General features: G+C 36.3%; 1 protein-coding gene across 3 annotated transcripts in view; it reads left to right on the top strand.

The window, feature by feature from the left end:
• The window catches only part of SDCCAG8 (SHH signaling and ciliogenesis regulator SDCCAG8), a 104,777-nt gene that overhangs the window by 25,082 nt on the left and 55,099 nt on the right, over nucleotides 1–24,596 (top strand). For all 3 annotated transcript variants that reach the window (XM_050972223.1, XM_018916283.3, XM_009091988.4), the window contains exons 12-13: nucleotides 310–426; nucleotides 12,332–12,474. In XM_050972223.1, coding sequence (XP_050828180.1) covers nucleotides 310–426; nucleotides 12,332–12,474 — 260 coding nt within the window. The remainder of the gene's footprint in view (nucleotides 1–309; nucleotides 427–12,331; nucleotides 12,475–24,596) is intronic.

Here is a 24,596-nt window from a genome sequence, read left to right as displayed (position 1 = left end):
CCAGCAACTGTCATTTAACTGTAGAGATAGATAGATATTTATAACATAAGCATTTATACTTAGCAAAATCTGGATCCAAATATATTTGAATCTAGAAGGTAGTGCATATGTCAAAGTTAATGACTATATATAGAATTCAGATCCACCTTTCTATGTAAAAACATTTACCATTTGTAGACCTAAAATAGCTGTAAATTAAAAATATGTTGCATTTCAACGACCTGTAGAGGGCACCAAAAGATCTAATTGCAAACCCTGGGCTATGGATTCTTCAAGCTAACAGATCATGTTGTCTGTGTAATCTAACAGGTGTGTGGAGAAATGCGCTATCAGTTGAATCAAACCAAAATGAAGAAGGATGAGGCAGAAAAGGAGCTCAGAGAGTACAGAACAAAAACTATAAGGGAGCTTGAAATTAAGGACCAGGTAAGAGATAATACTGCTATAACTTTGCAGTTATTAGTTGCCTAAGTAGGGTTTTTTCAGAAGCTGGAATGATTCATTTTTCTAATAGTGGTCATTTATTACTGTTAAATTGTTTTAATTAATGGCAAAAAGCCAGCTTTTACTGCTAAATAAATACCTCTTGGTTATCTTAATCTTGTTTTCAGCCCTGGTATGTTCAGTATTGCGCATCACTCATTCCATGATTTCATATAGAATTACTCTATCATATTATTCATACCAGCTACTTAAATTCTACGTACTGCATACATGTGTTTATACACTTTTTCTCACAAATAAATCCACACATAATTACCTATACATGCAGCCTAACAGAACATTGAAGGCTCTAAGCATAACCTAATGATGCCAAAAATGAAAATCATTTATCTTTCAATTTCTTTAAAGACTCAATGTTACTGAATGATGGAATTCATAAGAAAGTTTAAAAAACCAAAACCAAAGTAGCCTTCTAGAAAAAAATAACTATAGAAAAAAATCCACTTGGTATTGACTGTTGTTTATCTAAAACTGGGATTTATATTAATACAAAAACCAGTATATGCCTTACAGGTAGTCTGTAAGAAAACATCCCATGCAGTAGGAAAGATTATTAGAGTAACCTGCAACATACTTGGCAAACAGCTTGAACAGGTGTAATCTGCATATTTTGAAGTGCCCTTTTTCTTGAGGTTCTATCCATTTTTCTCTAGGACTTCAAACTTTAAGTATTCCTTCTTAAGTTTTGATTTGCACATAAGAGTCTTCTGAATACACAGATATATAAGATGCACATGAGGATGATTTTTTTAATATGCCTTTTGTTATTTGAGCAGCCTATCCACCACATTTTTTTCTTTTAAATAACAGAACAGATCATTCCCTGTATAAGAATATATGTAGGGGTAAAATGAAGTATTTCAAAAATTAAATTTTTAATTATCAGTTCCTCAAAAGATGCATGTAGGACAATAAGTTTATTAACTTAATAGTACAAGCTTAGTCTGGAAGCAATATTAATTCAAGTTATAATGAAAATATATGTAAAATCCAAAGGAGGAGCTTATTAGGTGAAATAACCCTTCAACATGTATAGAAAATGATACAGCGCAGAAGAAGAGAGGTCTTGAAGAGTTTTTTTTTCAAGGTTTGCTTTTTTTTTCACTCCTGCATCCTTTAGGCCTAGGGACACTGAAAAACAAAAAACAGGCTTGTCGTCTGTGTCTTGACAGATATCACAGATAAAAGAGTTGGCATAATCTTGGCATACAAATAAAGCAGGATGTGTTTGTTTAATAAGATACTTGAAGAAGTATCTTGGATTATAAATCCCATTCTCCAACTTGCTTGAGGATTGCCTTTTGAGCAAATTACAAAATTTAACAAAATATTTTAACCTCATGTGATGACATACTGATATTTTAATCAGTGGAGCTGAATACTGAAATGTGGTGATTTATAATTTGATATAAAGTGAAATTATGTGAGGGAGAGTTCCTATCAGCAAAAATTATTAGATAATTAGATAAAGATTAGATATTCAGTAATTATGAATATCAGAGATGATTGCTGGTTCCTCAAAAAAGGAAAAAAAACAATTTTGTAATTCTCAGACTCAGTATCTAGCAGCTGTTTTATAGCTGTGGCTCCAGTAACCCAAAAAGTTCTGTATAGGTCCTAGGATTATTTAACATGCTAAAGGCAGCCCAAGAAGAGTGTTAGAGTGCCTTGTTCTGTTGTTGCCTGTTGGCTTGGGATTTTTTACATCAAATTTTAACAGATGTTAATAAGTTATTGCAAATTATTTTGTTAAAAAAAATGAAAACAGTTCAATTGCATCTGTTTTTGTATTTAAGGAAAACCTGAAATGTTTTATCTTATGTGGGACTGAATAGCAAATATTAATTGTTCTTTGGTCTCTCAGCCATGACCTGACCTTCTGGCTAAGAGACAGAGCTGATACCTTCCTTGGCCACCATCTGTTCATAATAAATACATATTTATTTTTTTTTTAAGTAGAGAGACAATAATGTAGGAGTATTTTCATGCTATTCTGTATTAAATGATTTTTTTTTCTCTTTTAAAAACAATAGATCATGTTTGGGATTGCCTTCTAAAATATTCAGAGCAAGTTTACTGTTTCTTGAGGTATAATTGTATTATTAATTGTGCTGTGGATAAATTTCAGTTTTGAAGATATTTTTTTGTTTACATGGAGTGACTTTTAAAAAAGGATTAAAATTATTCAGGTGTGTCAGAATAGGCAGAAAGCCCCACAAGTACAATTTAGGATCACCAGATACACATATCTGTACATCAAGTAAATACAGATTGGTATTTATCATATGCTGGTATTTATAAATCTTATTCAAAATTGAACTTAGACCATTTAGGAAACCTAAAAAGAGTATTTATCTTTGATCTTACTCCCTTTTACCCTAATATCTTTTTCTCTGTATTTATTGCTTGGTTAGGACTATCACCCACGTGTCAATATCTGTTATAACTCTCTTATTAGCATTTTACATGAATATTCCTTAATTATTAAAAAAGCAATGAGCAATGTACTATTTAAATTAAATAACTGTTTATCCATCATGATACTGATTAACATCAGGATTATGGAGGGAGGTGGGGGGAAAGACTTGTGCCACACTGTTTCTCTGCACAAAACCCACATCTGTTCATCTGGCCTGATATGTTGTAAAGTAGCATAACCTACTGCCCTCTCTTTTTCTCTCTCAGCCAGCCCTCCATGGTGGATGTAGCTGTGCTGAAATAACAGTGCATTACTTAATACTTTTACTGCTTAGGAACAAGCTTTATAGATTATATGAATATAATGCCTTCATGGCAGTAAACTGTGTCCACACTAGGGGTTGTACTAGCACAGCTATATCAGAGAAGAGTCACGCCCTAACCTAAATTGCTGTTATTAGAACAGAAATTGTGTGGCATATTTGACACAGCAGGGCTTCACTTTTATAATACTTTTTTTGTTAATTTGTAAGCACTGCATGGCATAATTTATGCATTTCTAACAGAAATCATACTTCTTACACACTATGAAATTGTTCCTTAGATTAACATCACTTGCTCTTTTCTGCTCTGCCTTATAAAAATAAAAATGAAGTTCATTTTTAATAATTTGCTTTCTGTTTGTCTGAAATAATTTATATTTGGCTTAAAATCTTGCAAGCTTCAGCATGTAGAAGTGAAAACAGTTTTTAATATTGGGTTTTGCAGTCCAAGCCAATTTGGGCATCCTCCTTATTAGATGGTTCTTACCAGTAGCATGGCTCCACTGGGAGTTGTGGTGTCCTTGCAGTAAAGCAATTGGACATATTAAATTCAACTCCAGAAAGTAACTGCAGCTCTTCAATTTTGTTTTATCATGTTTTGTGGAATCAGATAAATACTTTGTGTAGAAATAAATCTAAGCTAGTAATCTTAACCTGTAAAAAAGTCTTTAAATTTGGGCAGATATAGTTTGAAGGGGGATTAAAAAATTCAGCATCCTACCTTGTAGGTGACAGAATTAAAAGCTCCAGAAACACTGTGCTAAAACCCACAGATTTTTAAGAGTTGCCTGCATTGCAGTTCATAAGTCCAAATAAAAAGAAGTCAAGATTCACTGACATGCATAACCTATACAAATAGGAAGAGCTACACACCACAGTATTTTTGTGCAGTATGACAGAACCTAAATGATGCCTCTGTACACATTATAGACTGACAATTTTGCAGACAAATAAAAATCTGGCAAAATCGCAGTCCAAAAGCACTTTGCCAAAGGGTATTTTGGGAATGTTTATCTCATTTGTCATAAATCCATGATTTATAGTAACCTAATTTAGATGCTATAAGAGGAGAGATTACTGACTCTGTCTTCATCAAAAATAGTTCAGGCCAAGAATTTGGGTGTATATCCTGGAAATGCTTCAGAGTATCCAAAGCAAGACCAGTAACACCTTCTAAAGACCCTGGTTCACTGAAATGTCTTTTTACAAACAGATATCAAGCTTTCATGACTCAGGCTTTAAAATACTGGAGTTTTCAACATCTGTGACATTCAGCATATCACCAGATGTTTGAAACTTGAAAGTTTTAATAACTGATAAAGATGGGTTAGGATTATGTGTTATGTGTATTCTCGTAACAGTCTATATCTATATCTGATATTCTGATTTCTCATTAGTTATAAAGATGCTCTGGAAATTCTGTTTTTAAAAGAAATTCTATTAAATCAGTAAAAATATACTTGAGTAATATTTGTCAGGGGGGAAAACCCCCAAAATTCAGACAATAGCTTGAAACTCTTAGCATAAAATTTTCCCACCTGGTCTGACCTTGAGTTTAATGGTCTTAAAAGTAGCAAACCCAGATTGCTTTTGGAAAAGAAAGCATTAACAAAATGTGATAACCTTTACTGTAACTGAGCTCTTCCTAATTAATCATTTTGTGTTTTGGGCATTCAATGCATTAATTTGAAAATTAGTAAATAAGGAGTAAAATGGCAGTACTTTAAGCCTTGCAAGTTTTCTGGCCTGCTCAGGAGGAGCTTAATTCTTTTCTTTATAGCTGAACTTACTAGCTCATCTCAAGATTTTTGAGGAAGACATTGACCTACAACCCTGCAATATGTATAAAATTATTATATGGCTGCTGCTGCTCTTCTATGGCATAACTTTCCTCTGTCAGCCATCCATTCCCCAAGAATCAGTGGTATGAGCAGCCTTCAATAAATCTTATCTATTTCCTTAAGAAAAATCCTTGGGACTAGGATTCCCAGTAGTAGACTTTTCTTTTCTCACTTATCTTCATTTTCTGTACAGGTCTGCTTCCCCTAAGCATCTAACCTGCTCAGAGGAATAACACAGGATCAGGATTTTATTGGTCACTGGTGTAGTTTGGCCCATGTAACCTCGATCTGTGTTCTGCCATCCGTGGTGATGTCAACCCACAGTATATGGAAAGAGAAAATTTTTTATGCACTTTAAAAATTATTCAAAGTAGGAAAAGAATTGCACATCTTTTGTTATATTGGGTTTACATACTTAAATAAATATTTGGTTTCTGTTGGATTTTTTCTTCTTCTCTGACTAGAAAATATGGTTGTTTTATCAATAGTCATTGTGTCAACAATCAGTAAAAGTCCCTGTCACTTGTCAGTTGTTATTGCATAGGTTTTCTTTTCAGCTATTCCTTTAATGCTGTCCAGGAAGTAAGAACCAATCTCACATCAGTAGTCTTAAATAGTGTCTGAAAGGATAAAAGGACCAGGTTTTGTTCTCTCCTGTTTTTTCAATAATGAAGTAGGTGTAATCTTCCCCTTCCTTCTTTCTACATGCATCCTTCCTTTTCTAAATTTTTTATCAGCAAGTGAACCATATATTTTGCACTACTTCATTGTCCCCCATCTCCCACCTAAGCAATCCATTAACAAAAAAATAATCTTGTTCCACTGCGAACAAAATCACTTTCTTATCTCTGCTGGTGGCTGCTGAGCTAATCTGTAGTACAGCAATGTTCTCTGTTGAAATGTGACTGTAGTAATCTCTATGGGATTGGAAGTTTTGTTCCTGAAATAGTATTGCAGGTCAGATATTTTGGCAAATCAAAAGCAAATATTTTCATGGAAATTTTGTGGTAAAATCCTTGTATAATATGTTTCAGCCATTCACTCTTGTCATTTCCCAGGGTATTTATCCACAGGGACCATGTTGCTCTTCAAGAACTTGCACAAGAACAGACTTTAAAGATTATTTCTAAATTTAAAAATTGTGTGTGTGTACTTATAAATCTATACTGTACAACACAATTTTTTTCTTTCCCCAGCTAACAACCACAGGTAACAAGTTTGCTTTCATGGGATTTAAAGTGTGTTCCTCTAAACGCATCCACCCTCCATGCTATTCCCCTAAAGTTCCTCCATCACCCCTGCTCTTCCAAGGAAACTGCAGGCTCCTGCCTCTGTTAATTCTCCATCAGTTTGGGAGCAGAGAGGTTTGTGGCTGATGGCCTTTGCTTAGGTGATAGCTCTTGTCTTGAGGCTCTGCCTTTTAGTGGAGCACACAGGGTGTGTGGTGCTGCTAGGCACCACCACAGTCTGCAGTACAAATGGCAAAGGGGTCACAGAACTACTTGTCTTTGAGGAATTCAGCAGTCCCACCAGATGAGGTTAGGATAATAGCCATCTAAGAAATCACAGCCTGCTTTGCTTACCTAGATAGGCTATCTCTTTCTTGTCCCTCTGGTCTTTACAGATCAATTTATTTGAGCCAGCCATACAGAAAAAAACTTTCCATGTGTGTTTTTTGGGGCTACTTCTCATGTTTCTGCTCAGGTTACTTGCCCTTCCTGTCAGGAAAGGTTTTCAGATTGCTATTTTAGGCTAAATGATTTGTAGAATTTGCCATAGTCCTGTGTGTTTTTGTGAATTTGCCCCTTAGAAAGAGGTGGTCTTTGTGAACTCCTTTAAGCCCTGTGTATATATTCTCACAGTTTATGAATAAATCTATTTCCAGAATGGAGGTTTCCCCTTTGAAACTACATGCAGCTTTCATGAGTGCTTTGTAAACTCATTCAGATTTGATTGGGAAGCAGCAATAATTCTAATAGAGTGCAAAAGGAAGAAAGCCATTGCTGGGATGTGGTGGGGGTTAACCTTGTGATGGCCCTAACTCTCTTTACAAAGTTGGATAGTTCTTCAGGTGCAATATGCTATGTCAGATGGCCATGCCTGGGAGGTCTGAGGTTTAGAGACCACTCTGAACCTAGAGTGCTTGATTGATACAAGGATTAGGATAGAAATGACTGCAAATGACCCCTGCTGCATATGGCCTGATAGTAATCCAAGTAAAACACTTGAAATCTTTCTACAAAACCAGTCTTGTTTTCTTGAGCTTTTTTAAATTAAAAAAAAAAAATCCAGTTAGTTCTGTCCCTGATTAATTAGTATACTGTTAGGTATGGAAGGCAGCATGGATGGAGATCACTGTGAAAATGTGCAAAAATTTCCTATCAATGGTGCAGATAGTATTTAAATGTACATGCAAGGCCATACTGGGGGCACCTCTTTGAAAGACTTAGTGCTGAGTATTGTCACTGGTCTCACTGCTTTGAAGCCTACTTTAGTAAATGAGGCTATGCTTATGAGCATCATGGCCTGTTAAAGTGTATTAATTTGAAGTGTGTATATTTTTCTAGATTACCTTTTTATTTTATATTTTTATTGATTGCCTTTTGGGGATGTATATTCAAATACCAACCACCACCATGATTATATTTCACTTTTTTATTGTTCTATATTTTTTCTTCTGGTTTTGGTTCTATTTTATGCCCCTTCAATCTTTTAGTAATGGTGGCAAATGAAGTATGAAACAAAAAAAATTGGTAGTGTAAATTCACATTAATATTTTACTCTCCAGAATTATTTTACTGCAGAATTTGGGCAATGATATAGTCAGTGCAGAATTTCCTTTTCAGGTTATACTGTGTGTTTTTTCACCTGATGAATGAACATACTGGGACAACAGTGAATATCATAAATCACTTAAGAAATTAATTTGGTATTTGTTAATTTTTCATTTTGTTAAAAGTCTTAAGTTGTTTTTTGCATTTTCTTTACAGCACAAGTTTTTTTATCACCACTTAATCATTCTCATTTGTTAAAAAAAAAGTATTTGTCTTTTCTGTGAGTTTACTGTTATGTAAAATTCTGTGAAAAATATCTGCTAGTTTGAAATTTAAAGTTGCATTTTTTGCATACAATGGAATCAGCATTTGTATGAAAAGAAATAATTATTTTAATCTTTAATTTTACTTGTTTTGAATGAACTTATTTCATTTAATCAGATTTTACAGAGATAGAATGTCTAGTTTATTAAAAAGCACATTTTTGAAACATGACTAAGTATTGTTAGTTGAAGGTAATCTCAGATAGGTTATGAAAAGGATATTTGAGGATTAATTCAGTGTTCGAGAAATCATCTTTAATGTTATCCAGAAAGCTGCACTTATGTCACTGAATGAGCATCTCTAGTGTGGTCTCCTAAAAATGCATTGTAAAATCTGGAGATAATTTTTAAATGCATCACAAACTAATGAGTGAAAACTGGAACACGTAAGTGCTTCAAGAAAGGATACAAAAGGGTCCTATGTGATCCAAAGTAGAAAACTTAAAATATAGAAGGTGGTTGGTGGTAATACTGAAAAAAGAATAATTAATTTAGAATAAAATTTTACTGCAGTGGTACTTCACTAATGCTTAATTTTTGTTTAAGTAAAACTTCTTTTGTGTAACTGAGCTGAATATGGATGCAGGATGGTGTTAGTGTGTTTCAGCTTATGGTGAGTAATGGTGTTTCTCTTACTGAGGTTTAGCCTGCCATCTTTCCATGGCAAAGTGCCTGTTGATATTCCTGGGAGTTTGGGCAACTGCAGAACAAGACATATTAAATAGTACTTTTGAAATTATGTGCAGAAGTAATAAGAACATTAAAGTTGCAGAGTTAAGCACCAGAAGTTGCCTGTTCTAACCTTAATGTAGTCTTGTTGTACGTATACATTATGATAATTCTGTTCCTTGTTATACTGAAAATCTGTTTCAGATTTTCTTAAATGCAAGATTGTCATCTGTCTTTTTGCAGTTCTGTGCTCCATCTCTTGTCTCTCACATACATTGAAAAGTTAAGTACCTTGAAGAAATAACTTTCTGATCATGTGGTAAAAAGCTGTATCACAGGTGATAGGCACTGAGGGATAAAATTAACACTGCATGAGAAACAGAGCTGTCAGCAAAATGCTTCACTTGGTGGTTTGTTTCTGTTTCTGTCCCTACAATTACACTGTGGCCTGGATAGCAGCTACAGAACTACTTACAGCTTCCTGATAGAAGAAATGGTAACTGAAGTAGCACAAAAATTACTCTGAGTTAAAGTTGGGAAAAAAAGCTGCTGATAAGGTTCCCTGCAAAAAAAGTGAAGAAGATTCATTGATTCTGTAATTTCTCTGTAGATTAAATCCCAATTACATTGTGATGACCTAATGATGGACTGGACTTGATATGTTTTAGAATTCAGGACAGAGTGTGAGAAAATTATTGTTAACAGGAGGGAGAAAAGGGTTGTGTTTTATTATATTAACATGTCTCAGATTCTGAGGGTTCACGTTTCAAACAATTACCTGAGTTTTTAAACAGAATTGTCCCATAGTGTTGAGAGTATGATCTGCTTTCAGCCTCATGTGTTATTACCACATAAATGTGGTGAGGTGTGTGGCTCCCACCAAATGACTTTGAATTAACTTTTTTTTTTGGTGTTTCAAAAAGAATAATTTAGTTGATAAGCCGAAATATACCTGGATTGGCTGTTTCTGAGTTGCTGTTAACATGTTTTATTGGGTATCATTTTTCTGCCATCCCTTTCTCATGAGGTTGTCTGCTGTTTCTGCCATGGTGATTACCAGAATTCTAAAATATAGGTCATGCTGCAAGCACCTCCAAACATTGGTATTTTAAGATGTTTATGTATGTCTGTATATACCTAAACACATGCACAAACACCTTTGTGCATGAGTGTAAAGGAGCTGATACTGGATTTTGGAATTACTGATGAAAGTAGCACAAGTAAAATTGTTCTTCAAGCCACATTTTTATTTTCTTGATACTTCTAATAGAAATTATAAGACACCTGTGAATGTTTAAAGATCCTGTCATGAAGTGACACTTCCCTATCTGAGAATTTCCCCCTGCACTTTTATGACAACTAAAATCTATGGATGTGTTTCTTGAGTTCAGCCCTGAAGGTCCAACATCTGGCTCATGGAAACGAAACATTTTCACCAGAGGTTCTTGCACTTGGAATTTGTTTCCTTCTGTGGGTCTGTGTCAAAACCTGATTGAGCCTGTTTAACTCGAGGCAATGGTGTAAAGCCCATCTGTTCCTTGAAACTTTTCCCTGAAGGAGTGATCTGGAGTGTATTTATATTCCCAGCTGTGGTTGTGCTTTTTTTAAGTACTTAGCTGATGCTTTTGGACTAATTTGTGGTTTGGGTTTGTTCAAAGGTGTGCTGAATGGATGCACTTTTAAAGCAGATTTTAGGAATGTTGCGAACTTCCCTATCTTTAACTTGTGAAGACAGTGAAGAGTTCATGTCCCTGTTTACTATGAATGGAGAAATAACACTTATGTACTGCTACTGTTAAGAAGAATAGAGAACCCACTGAGACTTCTATTTAAAATACACAAAAGTCTGATAAGTGGAAATGCAAACCATTTGTAACTGAGTATCTTAGAGCACCTGATTTTAAAGTATTCTGTCAGTCTAACAGGTTGTCATATTCTTTAGAAGGAAAGAGTATTAACAATTTTGTAGATAGTTTTACTATCTTTGCATTTGGATTTGGAATTGCCAATATCATTGGTAGGAGATGCATGTGAAAAAGCAAGGTGACATTTAAATTCTAATCAAAATTTCCTTCATGAACCTTTGTTGAGTGTTCTTTAGGGGAAAAAAGTGTACAGTTAAGTAAACGGCAAAATGAAAAAAACCTCAACACTCTTTAAATGGCATTGTTTTTCTGGCTGAAGAGCTTAACTGTATTTATTTGATATCACAACTGTAAGTAGTTTAGATTAACACTTTCATGGTTGGAGAAGAGACAATGTTGTTATGAAGATGCTTCAAATGTTTGTATTGGGGTGGGGTTATATTCTTTTGTTCTCGTAGGATGTTTGAACGAATAATTTCATTAATTGAAGAAGATATTGCATCTTTTCCACATGAGGAAGCTATCACAAATAAGCTATGGTATGAGTTTAAAGTATAATAGCTATTCAGCATGAACTCCTTACGTGAACAATTTTATTCTGTACTACAAATGACCTTTCACAGTTTAGTTGACTGAAAAACATGCAAGTTCCCTCCAGCCTCAATGACAAATAAATACTTATGTAGGGAGTTAGTGCAGAACAGTTACCATATGATAAAACTACACTCTCAGCTTATTCTGTACTCTACTGGCCTTCCTAAAAACATCCCTAGAACAAAGTATAGTATTGTGTCACAGATATATTCCTACAGGTACTTGTATGTGGTATATGGCCTTGAAGAAAAATATATTGTTTCTCAGAATTTCTATGAAAAATGTTTAAACTGCTGGCAATATGACTGGGATAACATAAATCTAGTATGTATCACTGGACTTGAAGATGCTGGCCATGCAAACTCAACTATGGTTATTTGTAGATAAGTTAACAGACTCATCAACTTTAGTTTCTCTGTTGATTTATAAGGACTAATGATATTACTAAAATAATAGGATTAACAGCAGTTGGTATGTTTAGGGTTCAGATAGAAGTCACAAATACTTCTTTTCAATACATGGTAAAATCACAAAATTGCTTTTATTCTCTTGTGTAATACTAGGTGACAAAGCTAAATGCCCCCTTGTTGCTGGTTATGTAATAGGCATTAAAAAAAATAAATTAATTATCACAAGAGCTATCCTATGTCAAGCAGTTTCTGAAGATGGCCACTGTTCTACTGCCTTTCACAGTGAATTCAAGCCACAAATATGGAGCCTTCACGTGAGAAAAATGGAAAATATTGAATGCCTGTAACTCTTAAGCTGCATGAACACAATAACATTGATTGTATGTTAGAGTATTTAAATATGAAACACATTTTGGCTTTTCATAAGAATGTAATTTCAAATATTTTAATTTGCTTGTTTTGCAGTTTTTATCAAGTAACTACTTTTGTTCTAAAACAGAGGTGTGCATTATTTTCATGTGCTTTGATCACTTTTTTTTTTTTTTTGGTCTTAAAATGGATCTCTATGTATTTCTTAAATACACTTTCTTTGGTTTTGTAATTTTTTAAGAAAATAGAAAAACTGGGATTAGAGCTCAATGGGAACAAACAGCGTTTGGAACAAGCCCAGCAGGATGTGACAGAAGCCAGAGAGGAGTGCCTAAAACTGACAGAACTGCTGAGTAAATCTGAGCACCAACTGCACCTCACCAGGTACCCCTTATCCTATTACATGCTGTAGTACCAATTTCATTCTGCTAATTTTTTGCCACAGGCTTCCCCACAGTTGTTGTAGATACGTGCAGTCATTGCCTACACGGGCAGCCCTCAGTTGTGTTAGAAGTGGAGATGTGAATTAGGGAATTATGAACTACAAAGTGAGTTATGAACTCTAATTTATAAAAGTGAATTAATAGTGTGTAGACGAGGCAATGTTCAGCTCTGGTGGTGAGGTGGCATGGTTTTAGGCAAGAAGAACAGCAAGGGAGGCTGGAGCTACTGTTGCTGTGCTTAGTAGGACAAATATATTTGAAATGTTGTTTAAGACTGTAGTGTAGAGTAGCACCTTTAAGCATAGGAGTTCTCAGATTAATAACCTGAAATTTCTTCAGCAGAATGACCAAGAATATGTATATAAATACATAAATGAACATAATTTTTCTGTATGAGGTAAGCTCATGTGAGGAGGATGTTTCAGTCTCTTGCTCAGTGAAGATACAGTGCAATCCACTGTGTAATGAAAGACTTCCCCTGAGCCTATTCCATCCTTGGGTACAGTTCCCAAAGTCTTTTGCTGCACTATTCACTACATGTTTCTAGAAAACTCCAGAAGGCTGACATGCCAATTATTCATTGCAACTTGAGTTTTGGTAACTGCAGAACTTTTTTCCTTTTGTCTTGGAAAATGCTATTGTCCAACTGTTTTCAGCTTTTGGTTGTGTGTGGGGGTTTTTGTTCCATTGCCCTGCTCCCCCCAAGAATGAACATCCATAAACAAGTCTGGCAGCTTTCACTCAGTACTTAAGGGAAAAAGTGAAGTTAGTTTAAATTTTTCATAGGGGGGAAAAAAAGGCTTAGATTTTTATCACTTAACAGAAGTCTGTGTGTTTATCCAAGTCTTGTACTTTTTGGGCTTTGTGAGAATTCTGCCATTGAGTAAATGGAAATAAAATAGAGCCTTGTCTAAACTATTAAATTCAATGAATCATTTTTTTATTCAGCTAAATTTCTGTGTAATTCAGAGCACGGTTCTTTAACAGATGGAAGAAAGTACCACTCTAACAGCCTGTATTTAGAGAAAAAAATATGCTAGAGGTTAATGAACTTGAAAAAAGTTTTGGGTGAGTTGTTAAGATATCTAAAGTTTGGATTTAGCAGAACTTTATTAATAATGATTTGTTGTGATAGCTAACCAAATGGCTTTACCACGCTCCTTTTAGCAAAGGCTGATTATATGCAATAAAGCTCTGGATATCTTGGAGGAAATCTGACTTGCGAATCTATAATTTTTAAATTTTTTTTGGTGAAAATACTCAAAATGTAAAAATGAGAACTATTGCCTGCTTTTACATAGCAAAATAATTAAAGCTGGATACCTAACATAGAGATGATTCAGGTAGGTTTTTGATGTACAGTCTCTGACTTGGAAAGTTTCTCGGATGCAAATCATTAGAGACTGGGAACAGTATTTTGGACAAGTAATGCTCTGTGCTGGCCCTGTTCTCATATAATTTCACAGATGCCCACTTTTTGAGACAGATGCTGAACTGCCATGGCTCCTTTGACCTAGTGCAGACACTCTTCTGCAAGTTCCTGATCTCCTTGGGGTTTTATTAGATGTTTGGGAGTTTTTTTTGTGGGTTTAGGGGATTTGGTTGGTTGGCTGGGTTTTATTTTTTTGTGTTGGATTGGGTTTGTTTGTTTTTTTTGTATTACTGTGTGTTCATATTTGGCATCTCCTTACAAGAACTGAAATGTTTTCTATGCTGATGTGTATTTATTGGAAAAATGAATATTATGAGGCATGGGAAATAGGTTCAAATTTTTTTTCTTGACATTCCCCAAATTCTATAACACTTTGTACATTTTTGTTTTCTCTGTACACTTGGAGAGTCTGTCTGCTTTTGAAGAAAATGTTAGGTGATGTTGCTTGAAGAAGAAGGGGGGAAAAGCGATGAGCGATTCCTTGCTCCTGATCTGTTACCTGTTCTCCTCTTGAACTTTAATCCGTAGGGCAGCGTTTGAAGTGTTCTCATAGTGTCACCTGTTTTCCCTGCCTTGCAGAAGGAAACATCCCCTCCTGAAATGACACTTGTCCTTAGCCTGTACTCATTCTTCCTCTCAGCTCACCTCCTGGCAGAACAGGTTTGCTGTGCTAGTGAAGGTATAAAAGTTACATGTCTCTAATGGCATTAGTTTTGCATTTTGAACTCGGTATGTTTTTCATGGATAGCTACATCCATAGTTGTTGCATGTAAATTATATTCACTTACAGTTTGCCTTCTTTCATTTATTCCCTTCACCTCAAATGGCAACTGTGTCAGTGAAAATACTTGAGGGGTAGGGGTAATAGCAATCCTTTGGGGGTTGTAGACTCATTCACTGTAGCGCTTGCCAAGGAAAACAGATTTTAAGCTCTAGAGTCCTGCCTGTGGGAGGTTGCTGCAGAAATTGCACTGATTTAGTGCATCTCTAGGGCATTCTGGCCTTGGCCTCGTCTTGCTGATTCTCTTCTTTTCAGGAGAGGACCAGCTGGTTCACTCCAAGTCTCCTCACAACGCTGGAGTTGAGGGAGGCCCGTACTGCTGTTACACCATTGTGGATAGTCTTTCTGTAGCCTTGCATGACCTGTCTGTGCTGTTCTGGCAGAAATAACAGGTAGCTGAGGAGATATAGAAAGAATTCTTTGTTTTGTATGAATTATTGTATTACTAAGGAGAAAAGCTTCACTAATCCACTGATTCTAAGCTTCGATATTGTAAATAAATACGATTATAAACGAATACAAGACCTTTGGATTTTAATATATATAAATGAGATAAATGTATATGAAAGGAATTAACAAGAAAAAACATGCAGTCTGTGTCTTAATGAGAAAAGAAAGTACTCTGCAGAACAGCAATCTTCTCCAGGAGTCCCATTTCTTTGCTGTATCCTAGTTTTCAGACACTGTTGATTGATTACCAGCTAAACAGCTTCTAAGTTAACAAAATGTACTTGTTAAAAAGGAAGAAAAAAAAGGTTACAATTAGCTATTCTAAACCATTGCCACAGAGTTTAAAATTGCCTTTTCCTGTCACCTTTCTTCCTGGAGCAATATGTTGCTTAGAAATACTTGCTATTAACATGCACTTTCTGCTATTGAATCTAGTTAGTAATTCTAATTTGTATGTCTTCAAAAGACAGGGGAAATGCAGAACTTCTACTGTGTAGTTTTGCTTGTCAGTCATGTAACTTTGCAGATGTCACCATGCTATGAGACTGACCATGATTGTTTAAAGTTTTCTTGGGGGTTTCTTTTGCCCTAGTTTCAGCTTTGAAATTACTGTAGTAGGAAAATCTTACGAAATTAGTTCTTAAGTCAAATTGCTCTTACTTTGGCAAGGTTAGGTCTTGCTAATTAAGCTTACCTGAAGCCCTTCTTCATAGGGTAGAAAAAGTACAGGTCTATTGTTCTTAGTTTAATGAGAAAATAGTCATTAACAATCATGTCAATATGCTCATGGAAAAGATCACATAAAAGATGTAAGATGTTAACAATTTGTCCGGATCTTAGTGTGCCATCTAATGTAAAAAAAATTTTTCACTATTCTTGTGTAACAGAATCATCATTAAAAGACATTCCTCTTTTTCTTTCAAACCAGATCTGGAGGTATTATTTGTTTCAGTTACAGTCAGAAGTAGTTCCTGTTCACATATACCAAACAAGTTAAATAAATCCTAAGAAGTGAGGGAATCTTTAAATTTCAAAATTGAAATTTTGTTATGTCATCATCCATTTTCTCAGGGATGAAGGGATAGAGAGATAGATAGATAACTCAAGATATTTTTTACTGAAATGTCATCTGAAATTTGATAAGAAATATAACTGACTAGAGTAGAAGCAGATTTAGTTTAGTTTAAAATATATCATTCTTGTTTGCTTATATGAAACAATAAGAACTTCTCAAGGTCAGCCTGTAGGTATGGAGAAATTACTAAATGAACATCTTCTTTCAGGTTCAGGTAAGCCACCAAGCTACCCTAAATCCATGTGTCACTCTCTTGAGGGACTGAAGTTTATATTACAGTGAGTCAGTGGGTATTGTTTTTCTTGATTTTTGTTTTTCCCCATTATGTGATATTTCTTCCCTCTTTTTGACCATGATATGATCTCCAGAAAGCAGCATATCTAAGGACATGCCAGTTGGGTTTTAGCAGTGCTACAGTCATCCAACCTACTGTGCACGGGTGCTTCTTGCTAGTTTCAGTGACTCCATTAAGGTTAGTTTCTATTACATGTACAATAAATAAAGCATATACCCTCCTAGGTTAATGTGGCATTATTTAATCTCTGAAGCTCTGGTGTTGAGCTGTATGTCATCACCAGTGTTCCTTGTTAGAATTTGCAGCCTGCCTCATTCATTGTTCTCCCTATTTAAGCTATTCTATTAATTGATGAAACAAAAACTTCCTTGTGGTTTATACACAGCCTTCTAGGGAGTTGCACAATACTTAGTATTTATTGTGGTTTTTTTTTTTTCTAGTAGTATCTATTAGTTAGCAATATGCTTAATGTCATGCCTTTTCCAACAATTTTAGCATCTCAGAGTCCATCATTTATGCTGGGAAGGAGTTTTGGAGAAACATTGTTACTAATATTAAATGACTGAGATATGCTTAATCTACTCAGACTGACTAACTGATGAATGTACCAATAGCACTAGAATTGGGGGTGTGGGGGGAGGAAGCAGAAATAAGGTGTAACCAGTGATTGATTTCTAATTTTTTGGAAAAAAAAAAACAATATGCAAAAGCATTATTTTAAAATGCAGGGATGAGTGATAACATGAAACAACTCTAACTAATAAACTTTTTAGATTCTGCTTCGTATGTTTACTTTTCATTAAATTTAGGGACGGTTGCGACTATGTTGTTGTGATTCAGTCAACATTTATTTCTATCTGGTTTTCATATACAAAGGCATCAGGATGCCAGAAAATAAACTGTTAACGGAGAATTAACTTCTTTGGCACGCTTTCATACTTATCTTCCAAATTAAAGAAAATGAAATGGGCAGAAGCAGAGTGTAGATTACCTCCTTTTTGTCAAAAATGGTGGGAATTTGAAAATTAATAATAAAAAAGGGAACAGATGCAGTAACATGCCAGAGGGAGATTAATGTGGAGAGTAAAATCTGTGAGCAACAAAACTGAAGCAAACTGAATCAGTGGGAGGTGGTTGTACAATCAAAATCAGGATAAAAGAGAAATTACAAACAACCCTGCACTTGTCAAAGTAGTAGTAATGAAATCCTGACTCTGCCAGCAGCGAGAACCTGTGTTAGCACTTTGGGGTAAGGCCGGGAGCCGGGTGCCAGGTAGGAGGGCAGCGCGAGGCTGCTGGGCGGCAGCCATCGCGTGTGGAACAGATGGCGGGGAAAGCTGGCCGGGGAGGGGCTCCTTCGCAGAGCTAATCAGACAGTAACGGATAGGGCAGCTGGGAGGACTGACCACCGCCAGGCGAGCGGCGGGGTAGCCGCAGCCGTGCGCGATGTGTGCAGTGGTGTGCCCGCCGGCCGCACGCGAGACCTTCCAAGGTCTTTTCGGTGCCGCGGCGGCCGCGCGAAGTCGGGAGGCGGCCGGGGACGGGCCCGGGCCGGCACCGCCGCCCTCGGCGGCCTCCGCGGCGTCGAGCGCGTCCTGCCGGCGGCATCGCGCCCCCTCCTTCCTTCCTCAGAAACGCGGGGCTTTGCCCTCGGCCCTACCCTGTGCTGGGGTTACGTGGTTTCGTACCTTGCCGTAGCGGTACGGCGAAGGGAGAATGTGGCGAGTGACAGAAATGCGAAAGCACGTGGGTCCGGGGCCTGATCCGGGAAACCGCTAAGGAAACTTTGCTCCCCTTGAAATCGGGAGAGCCGTAGGTCGGCATCTTCCCAGACGGCTGGGCCCCTCCAATGAATGGAAAGAGTTTCTGATGTTTTATTTTTGCCTTCTCATAAATGAGAGCTTGAGAGGGACTAATGAAGGTCCGAGCCTTCTGATCCTGAGTCACGTCAATAATTTGACTCACGTAAAAAGTAAAGATCAATAGGATTTCTGGTGCAAGTAAGAGGTAGTCATGTGTGAGAGGATTACGAGGTCGTGCCCCGTGTTGATGACTGTCAGTTGAAAGAGAAATGAAAACAAAATTTTATCGAGGAAAAGGGGGAAATAAAATCCTGAAGTGTAGCAAGGGACATCTTACCTATTACTACCTGGGTTTGTTTGATCAGGATATGTGAAAATTTTTTTAGACAATTTTAACCAAAAAAACCTCTGTGTCCTGCATCTGCTTTTTGAACTTGTGTGTACCTTGTCTGCAGAAGGGTTATAGTTTGGCTCAATTATCCACTTTGAGTAGGGAGGGGAGGAAACATTACAGGGATTTGAAATAGGTAGTATAACAGCCATATGCTATTTATGCAGCAGTTTCTGCAATAAATCTAATTTGGTGCTGTCAAAAAAAATTAGACTTATTTGCTATAGCAGCACATTAGTAAATGATTGTAGTAGCTTTGAAAGTTGTCATTCACTCTGCTTTACTTGCAACTGAATCTTGCAGAGCGTTTTTTTCTTCCCCCTTCCTTTTCCCCTGAGCAACTCTGTGAAAATCTGAGTTCTTTGTCCTGCAGCTGTAGAAACTGCAAATATTTTCACTACTGAAAAGAAGGGCTTGCTTTAAGGGAATTGAAGAAGGAGGTGGAAGAAAGGATAGCCTCTATTGTTAACAATCATATGAATGCATATGTGGAAAAATAAATAAAGTGGTGGGGGATAAATTTTTCCCTTGCCTACAGGTTTTCATAGTGCAGCTGAAATTGTTTATCTGATTATACAGCATGTAGATAAATTAGCTGTTCTGCGTTATTATAGAAGGTAAAATATTTTACCTGCCACGATAAGACCATATGCTGCTTTATGAAGACTGATACTGAGTGATTTGAAATAAATCGGTTCTGTCGTCTTCTGGCAGGGCGTTGTAAAATTTTCTAAGCTGATACACTTTGTGTCAAGATAACACACAATTATTTAAATATCATTGTATTTAATATTTTAAACGTATTTAAGTGATTGTACAAGCATATAAAGGCAATTGATAAATTTTATAAGGGAAGGAAAGGAAATGTAAGTGATAGAGTAAAGAACAAATACAAAATTATATGTTAATTTTGAACAATAAAGTGTTTATAAATTATCATTAATTTTAAATGAATTTTAACATGGTTAACAATTGTATTTATTGCCCTACAATAAATATTTCTTAAGGAAAAGACAATAGTATATGTTCAGATTTTCGTATTAGATTCATCTGAATTTTTTTCACGGTATTTAAACTGCAACTGGTCACATCAATGATCACATCAGGTTGTTGAGGCAGCCAAATTGCTCCTGCATGTAGAGTGTGGTTCAGGAGCAGTGACAATACTTAAAGCGCTTTGGAGCGAGTGTGAATTCAGATGAAACACTGAAGAGACTAACTGCTGTGGAAAACAAACATCTTTATAAGGTCTTTGTTTTGAGCAGTTATTATTCAGCACTAACAGTAATAAGTTTATGAGTGTGTATCAAATATTTACTTTGGTCTCATTCAAATTAGATTTTTTATTTGTGTGACTAATGACAACAGGATAATGATTTTTTTTTTTTGAACCAAAGAAGTCTTTCAGATACATGTATTCAAGGCTGCTGGATTTTTTGCTGAATTTGCTACTGGAAAAAATGGTTCTGATTTTTATCATTATTTCTGACTTGTTCTAAAGCTTTTCTCTCAAGTACATCGAAAGCCTGTTTTTACAATAAGCTAAAATGTACTTTTTCTGTCAGCACTTGGTATTTGTGAACTTCAACAATTTTAAAAGCTGTCTTGTGCTTTCAGAAGTATATTCAAAGTCGTTTATTTTGTGCAGTCACAGCGGTTGTTGATTTGTGGGTATTTTTCCTTTACTGTACAAAATTCTCCTCCTTAAGTTCTTGCCTAGAAAAAAAATTCGACAGAGAACCCAAAAGGTAATCAGCTGGAGACTTTATCCAACTTCACTTTGAAGAGCATCAGCCTGTAGGTTGTCATTGCTGGAGAAAGTGGATGGAAGGAGAAAGGAAAAAAATCACCTGAGCACACCAGCCTTGGCCGCCCGGCTGCTTCCTTCCTCAGCCCTTGTGCAGTGCCCTTGTGCCGGTGATTGGTCAGGAGAGGCTGAGCTGGAGATGCCCGTCCTGAGCGAGCAGATGAGCTGCTGCCGGCTACTTGACAGAGCTGAACTCCTCGCCCTGGCTGTGCTGGCAGCGTGGCGAGGTTAATAGTGTGCTGCTCTTGGTTGCCCCTGTTGGTTTGGTGGTTTGCATGTCAAACTGTAGTTTTGTAGAAATAGCAGCAACTTTTCGCGATTAGCTTCTCCCTTTTGGTCAGTTGGCTTCTACAGGACTTAAATCACTGAGGAATTAAAGTGTCTCTGTAGTCAGGTGGGACACTGCTGCATCCTCTTTTGGTACCAGGGTTCCTCTTCTTTTTCCAGTGCATTTGTTCACCTGTATCTGGTTTCCTATGGAAGAAGACCATAGCATAAGAAAATACTTCCTTACAAATGCAGGGATTAATGCCCATAAAAGTGACAGATCAGTATTAAGTTTTTAATCAGCTAAACTTAGGCAGTATTTGTCAATATAATTTTCATTAAAGTGAAATTCAGAACTAATGTAAGTATAAATGCAATTCTGCTAATGAGATTGGATTACCTCCTGGATTTTATCCAGAAAACTTTCTTTAAATTTATTTTTGGTAAAGAGGTAATAAAATGGGTGGTTTATTATAATTGCGTACAAAACTTCAAATATATATTTTAATTTTTGTTTTTGTATTTATCTTGTGAAAGGTTATCTTTTTTTGAAGGATACCAAGGTGTGCAGTGAAATTAAAGGTATTTCTTGTTTTAGAAGAATGAGACTGTCAAGGAGGTTAGTTAATAATTCAGGAACTTCTGGTTATTAGAGTCTATTCCTGAAAAGAAATATGGACACAGGAATTGCTAAAAATAATGTATCCTGTTAGCAGTAAGAATTTAGTTTCAGCCAGTCTTTACAATTTGCCTCAATGTGGAAGACAGCAGTCTAACAAAGAGTTGCTTATGTGTGTTCTACAAGGCTTGAAAACAAGAAAAAAGTAATAAGGATTTTTTTCCTTAAATAGTGTTGTGTTTGAAACATCAATAGGTAAGGAAAAAAAATGCTGTAGATTAAATAATTTTAAATTAGTGCTCTTGACCACTTTAAGATTTTACTGTAAACTTAGTCATTCAACTGCTCCCATTTTCTCTTTGTATTTTTAGTCAGTATCTCTGTTACATAGAGTCAGAGTCAAAAGTCTTCATTTATTATTTTATTTATAATATTTTTATTAGCCTTTTCCACTTCTTCACATAGCTCTGCAAAGTCTTTCTCAGATTGTGCTAGCCCTAGCAAGAAGGAGCAGATACATGTTTTTGAAGAAAAACATGTTAGCTGTTGGAGTTAACAAATAATGACTAAAAGCTATTATTTTGCTTCTTACTATTTCTCCTATACCCCAAACTGATCTTCACAAATACAGGACTGTAAAGAACTTCATCTGCTGCTGGTTAGCAGAAGTGGATTTAAATCTACACCGACAGTTCATTTGACAATGACCTTGAGGGGCTTTGCTTCTTGAAGAAGAAAGCAGAAGCTTGCGGTAAACAAAGTTCACTTCTGACAGATGGATTGAATGACAGAAAGGTTGCGAGTGCCAGAATAGCCCTGGCAGAGGAGGAAATGTTCAGTGGAATCCAACAGGAGAGGAGGTGTGAACAGGTGCAGGGTTGCTGACGGAAGGGGAACCAGATGGAAGGAGCCAGAGCCAGTTTATTTAAAGGAAAAGGCAGAAAACACTGAAAGGCTGTGCGATCAGTGGCTAAAAGTGTGCATGGAAGAAGGTAAAAATTCACAAAGCAAAACTGCGCAGTGGGATATCTAGCACTTAGCATAATGGTAGTAATTTGTGAGTTTCGTTTTTAAAGTTGCTATTGAAATATGTTTCTCCCTTACTCTTGACAGCATAAAGAAGAGATTTATAACCTGTCCAAAAGGGAGAAAAAAAAAAATTTTTCTAACAAAACTACCACCAAAAACTTCAACTGTTATGCTGCCTGTCCATTATTTCTAATACTGCAGGCAGTTACAATCAGAATAATATAAAAATTATGCCAACAGCTGAACAGATAAATAAAAGGCATATAAGGCTGGATTTTTAATTTTTTTACTCACTTGTTTGTGTCTAGCTCGTGTGACATGTGGGCAGATGAGCACGGTTTTCATTAGGATGTTTTTGTAAGATCTAGAGCAAATCAACAATAGTCAAATACAGTGTAATGTTAGCATTTCTCATCTCTTTTGCTTTTGGTCATAAGTCTGTCAGTTGGCTGGAATGTGTGGTAGCTTGCTGTAGGATGGGGTAGAAATCTAGCTTACCCTAGATCAAATTCCCTGAAAATCAAACATTGTCTTTCAGATTGTCATCCTGAAGAAGTGCTTTGTTCTGTCAAATGATTCTGCTTCTTCCCAAGCTGTTCTTTTGAGGCTTGGTCCTTTGGAGGCAGGAAAAAAAATATTCCTTAACTTCTCAATTTCAAGCATTAGTAGGGGATCATTATCAACTTCCACATACCAGGCCTCTGGCCCCTTAAGTGCAGGTTGTGTGTCCGTACCTAATGTGTGAAAAATGCAGGTAAGTGTTGAGCAGTCACTCCCAGTGCATCTGTGATCTACTGGATCGTTCAGCTGCACTGAGCTGATCCGGATCAGGTGTGAGCACACAGGCACTTTCCTTTTTAATTAGCTAGAGCATGCAACGCCGTGTTTATGCTGACTTTATGCCAGCTGCAGGAAGGACAGATGATACCTGATTCAGCATAAAGCTTGCTGGTACAAAGTTAACGTACCAAAAACATTGGGTTTTTGAACAAATTTAAATTGGCAGAGTGAGTTCATAGCAGATCAGGTCTCTGCATCATTTAGCTGCATCACTTTTTGATTCAATGGTAGGAGCCTGATGGTTGGATTTACTGTATTAACAAGCTGAGCCTTGGAGTGCAGAGTCACAGTTATTTGAACTTGGTCTGAGCCTATCTGTTGCTGAAAAGCAAGTCCCTAGAGTGGCAATATATGGCTAAGTTTAGCCACATTTGCCTGGCCCTTGCTTTTGCTGACACTGGAAGACAGGCACCTGTGTGATCAGGTTATTCAGGGAGTTATTCAGATGGGAAAAGAATAATTTCTTGAAGAATAGGTTGTGTGAGTGCTCATTGTAAGAGGCATAAAACAAGGACCACACCTCTTATATTGACATTGTCTGCCTTAAATGTGTCCTGAAGCTTCATTGTAAGAGGCTGCTGGTGCCAAATTCAAGAATCACCATAAATCAAGAAAATTACTCCTTCATTTTAAATATCAGGAAAATAATTTGTGTAAATTTTTGTATACAAAACAAATACTTGTAAAAATCTTCTGTGTTAAGCAATTATTTCAGTCATTTGTAAAAGTGGCTTGTGGAACAAAGAGTATTCTAGGGAAACATGCAATATTGCAAGTGCTCAGGCTGTGTACTAAGACTTCACAAAGATCCCTTCTCCTCATGCTGTATTTAATTGTGTGTTTCTATAAAGACTTAGGAGCCAAATAGTTCACAATCTGATGATGATAGTCATGAGAGAATGGGTATTTACTTACAAGCTACATATCTTGATGGCAAAGCTTATAAATGTGCCAGAAAAATCAAATTTGGTTCCAAGTCAGTATGTTTGACCTAATATGAGATGTTAATTACTGTTAGAGGCACTTTTTTCTTCTCTTAACATCGAAATAGAGGGAAGCTATTGATAATGCTTGGTTGTGACTTGATATACAGAGGACTATTGAGATTGAACAGAAATTTTTGAGGAACTGGTGGTTTTCTGGATATATCTTGATGGCTGTAGTGCCAAAAGAGTAAAATGATGTTATAGGGTAGGTGTTTGCAAATTCTTACTGTTACACTGAATGTAAAGTAAGAAATCCAGTCCTTTCATTTTGTTAACTGACCTCGCAGAT

The sequence above is a fragment of the Serinus canaria genome, chromosome 3, assembly GCF_022539315.1.
Source record: "Serinus canaria isolate serCan28SL12 chromosome 3, serCan2020, whole genome shotgun sequence".
NCBI lineage: Eukaryota > Metazoa > Chordata > Aves > Passeriformes > Fringillidae > Serinus > Serinus canaria.
This window is presented reverse-complemented; position numbering and strand designations above follow the sequence as displayed.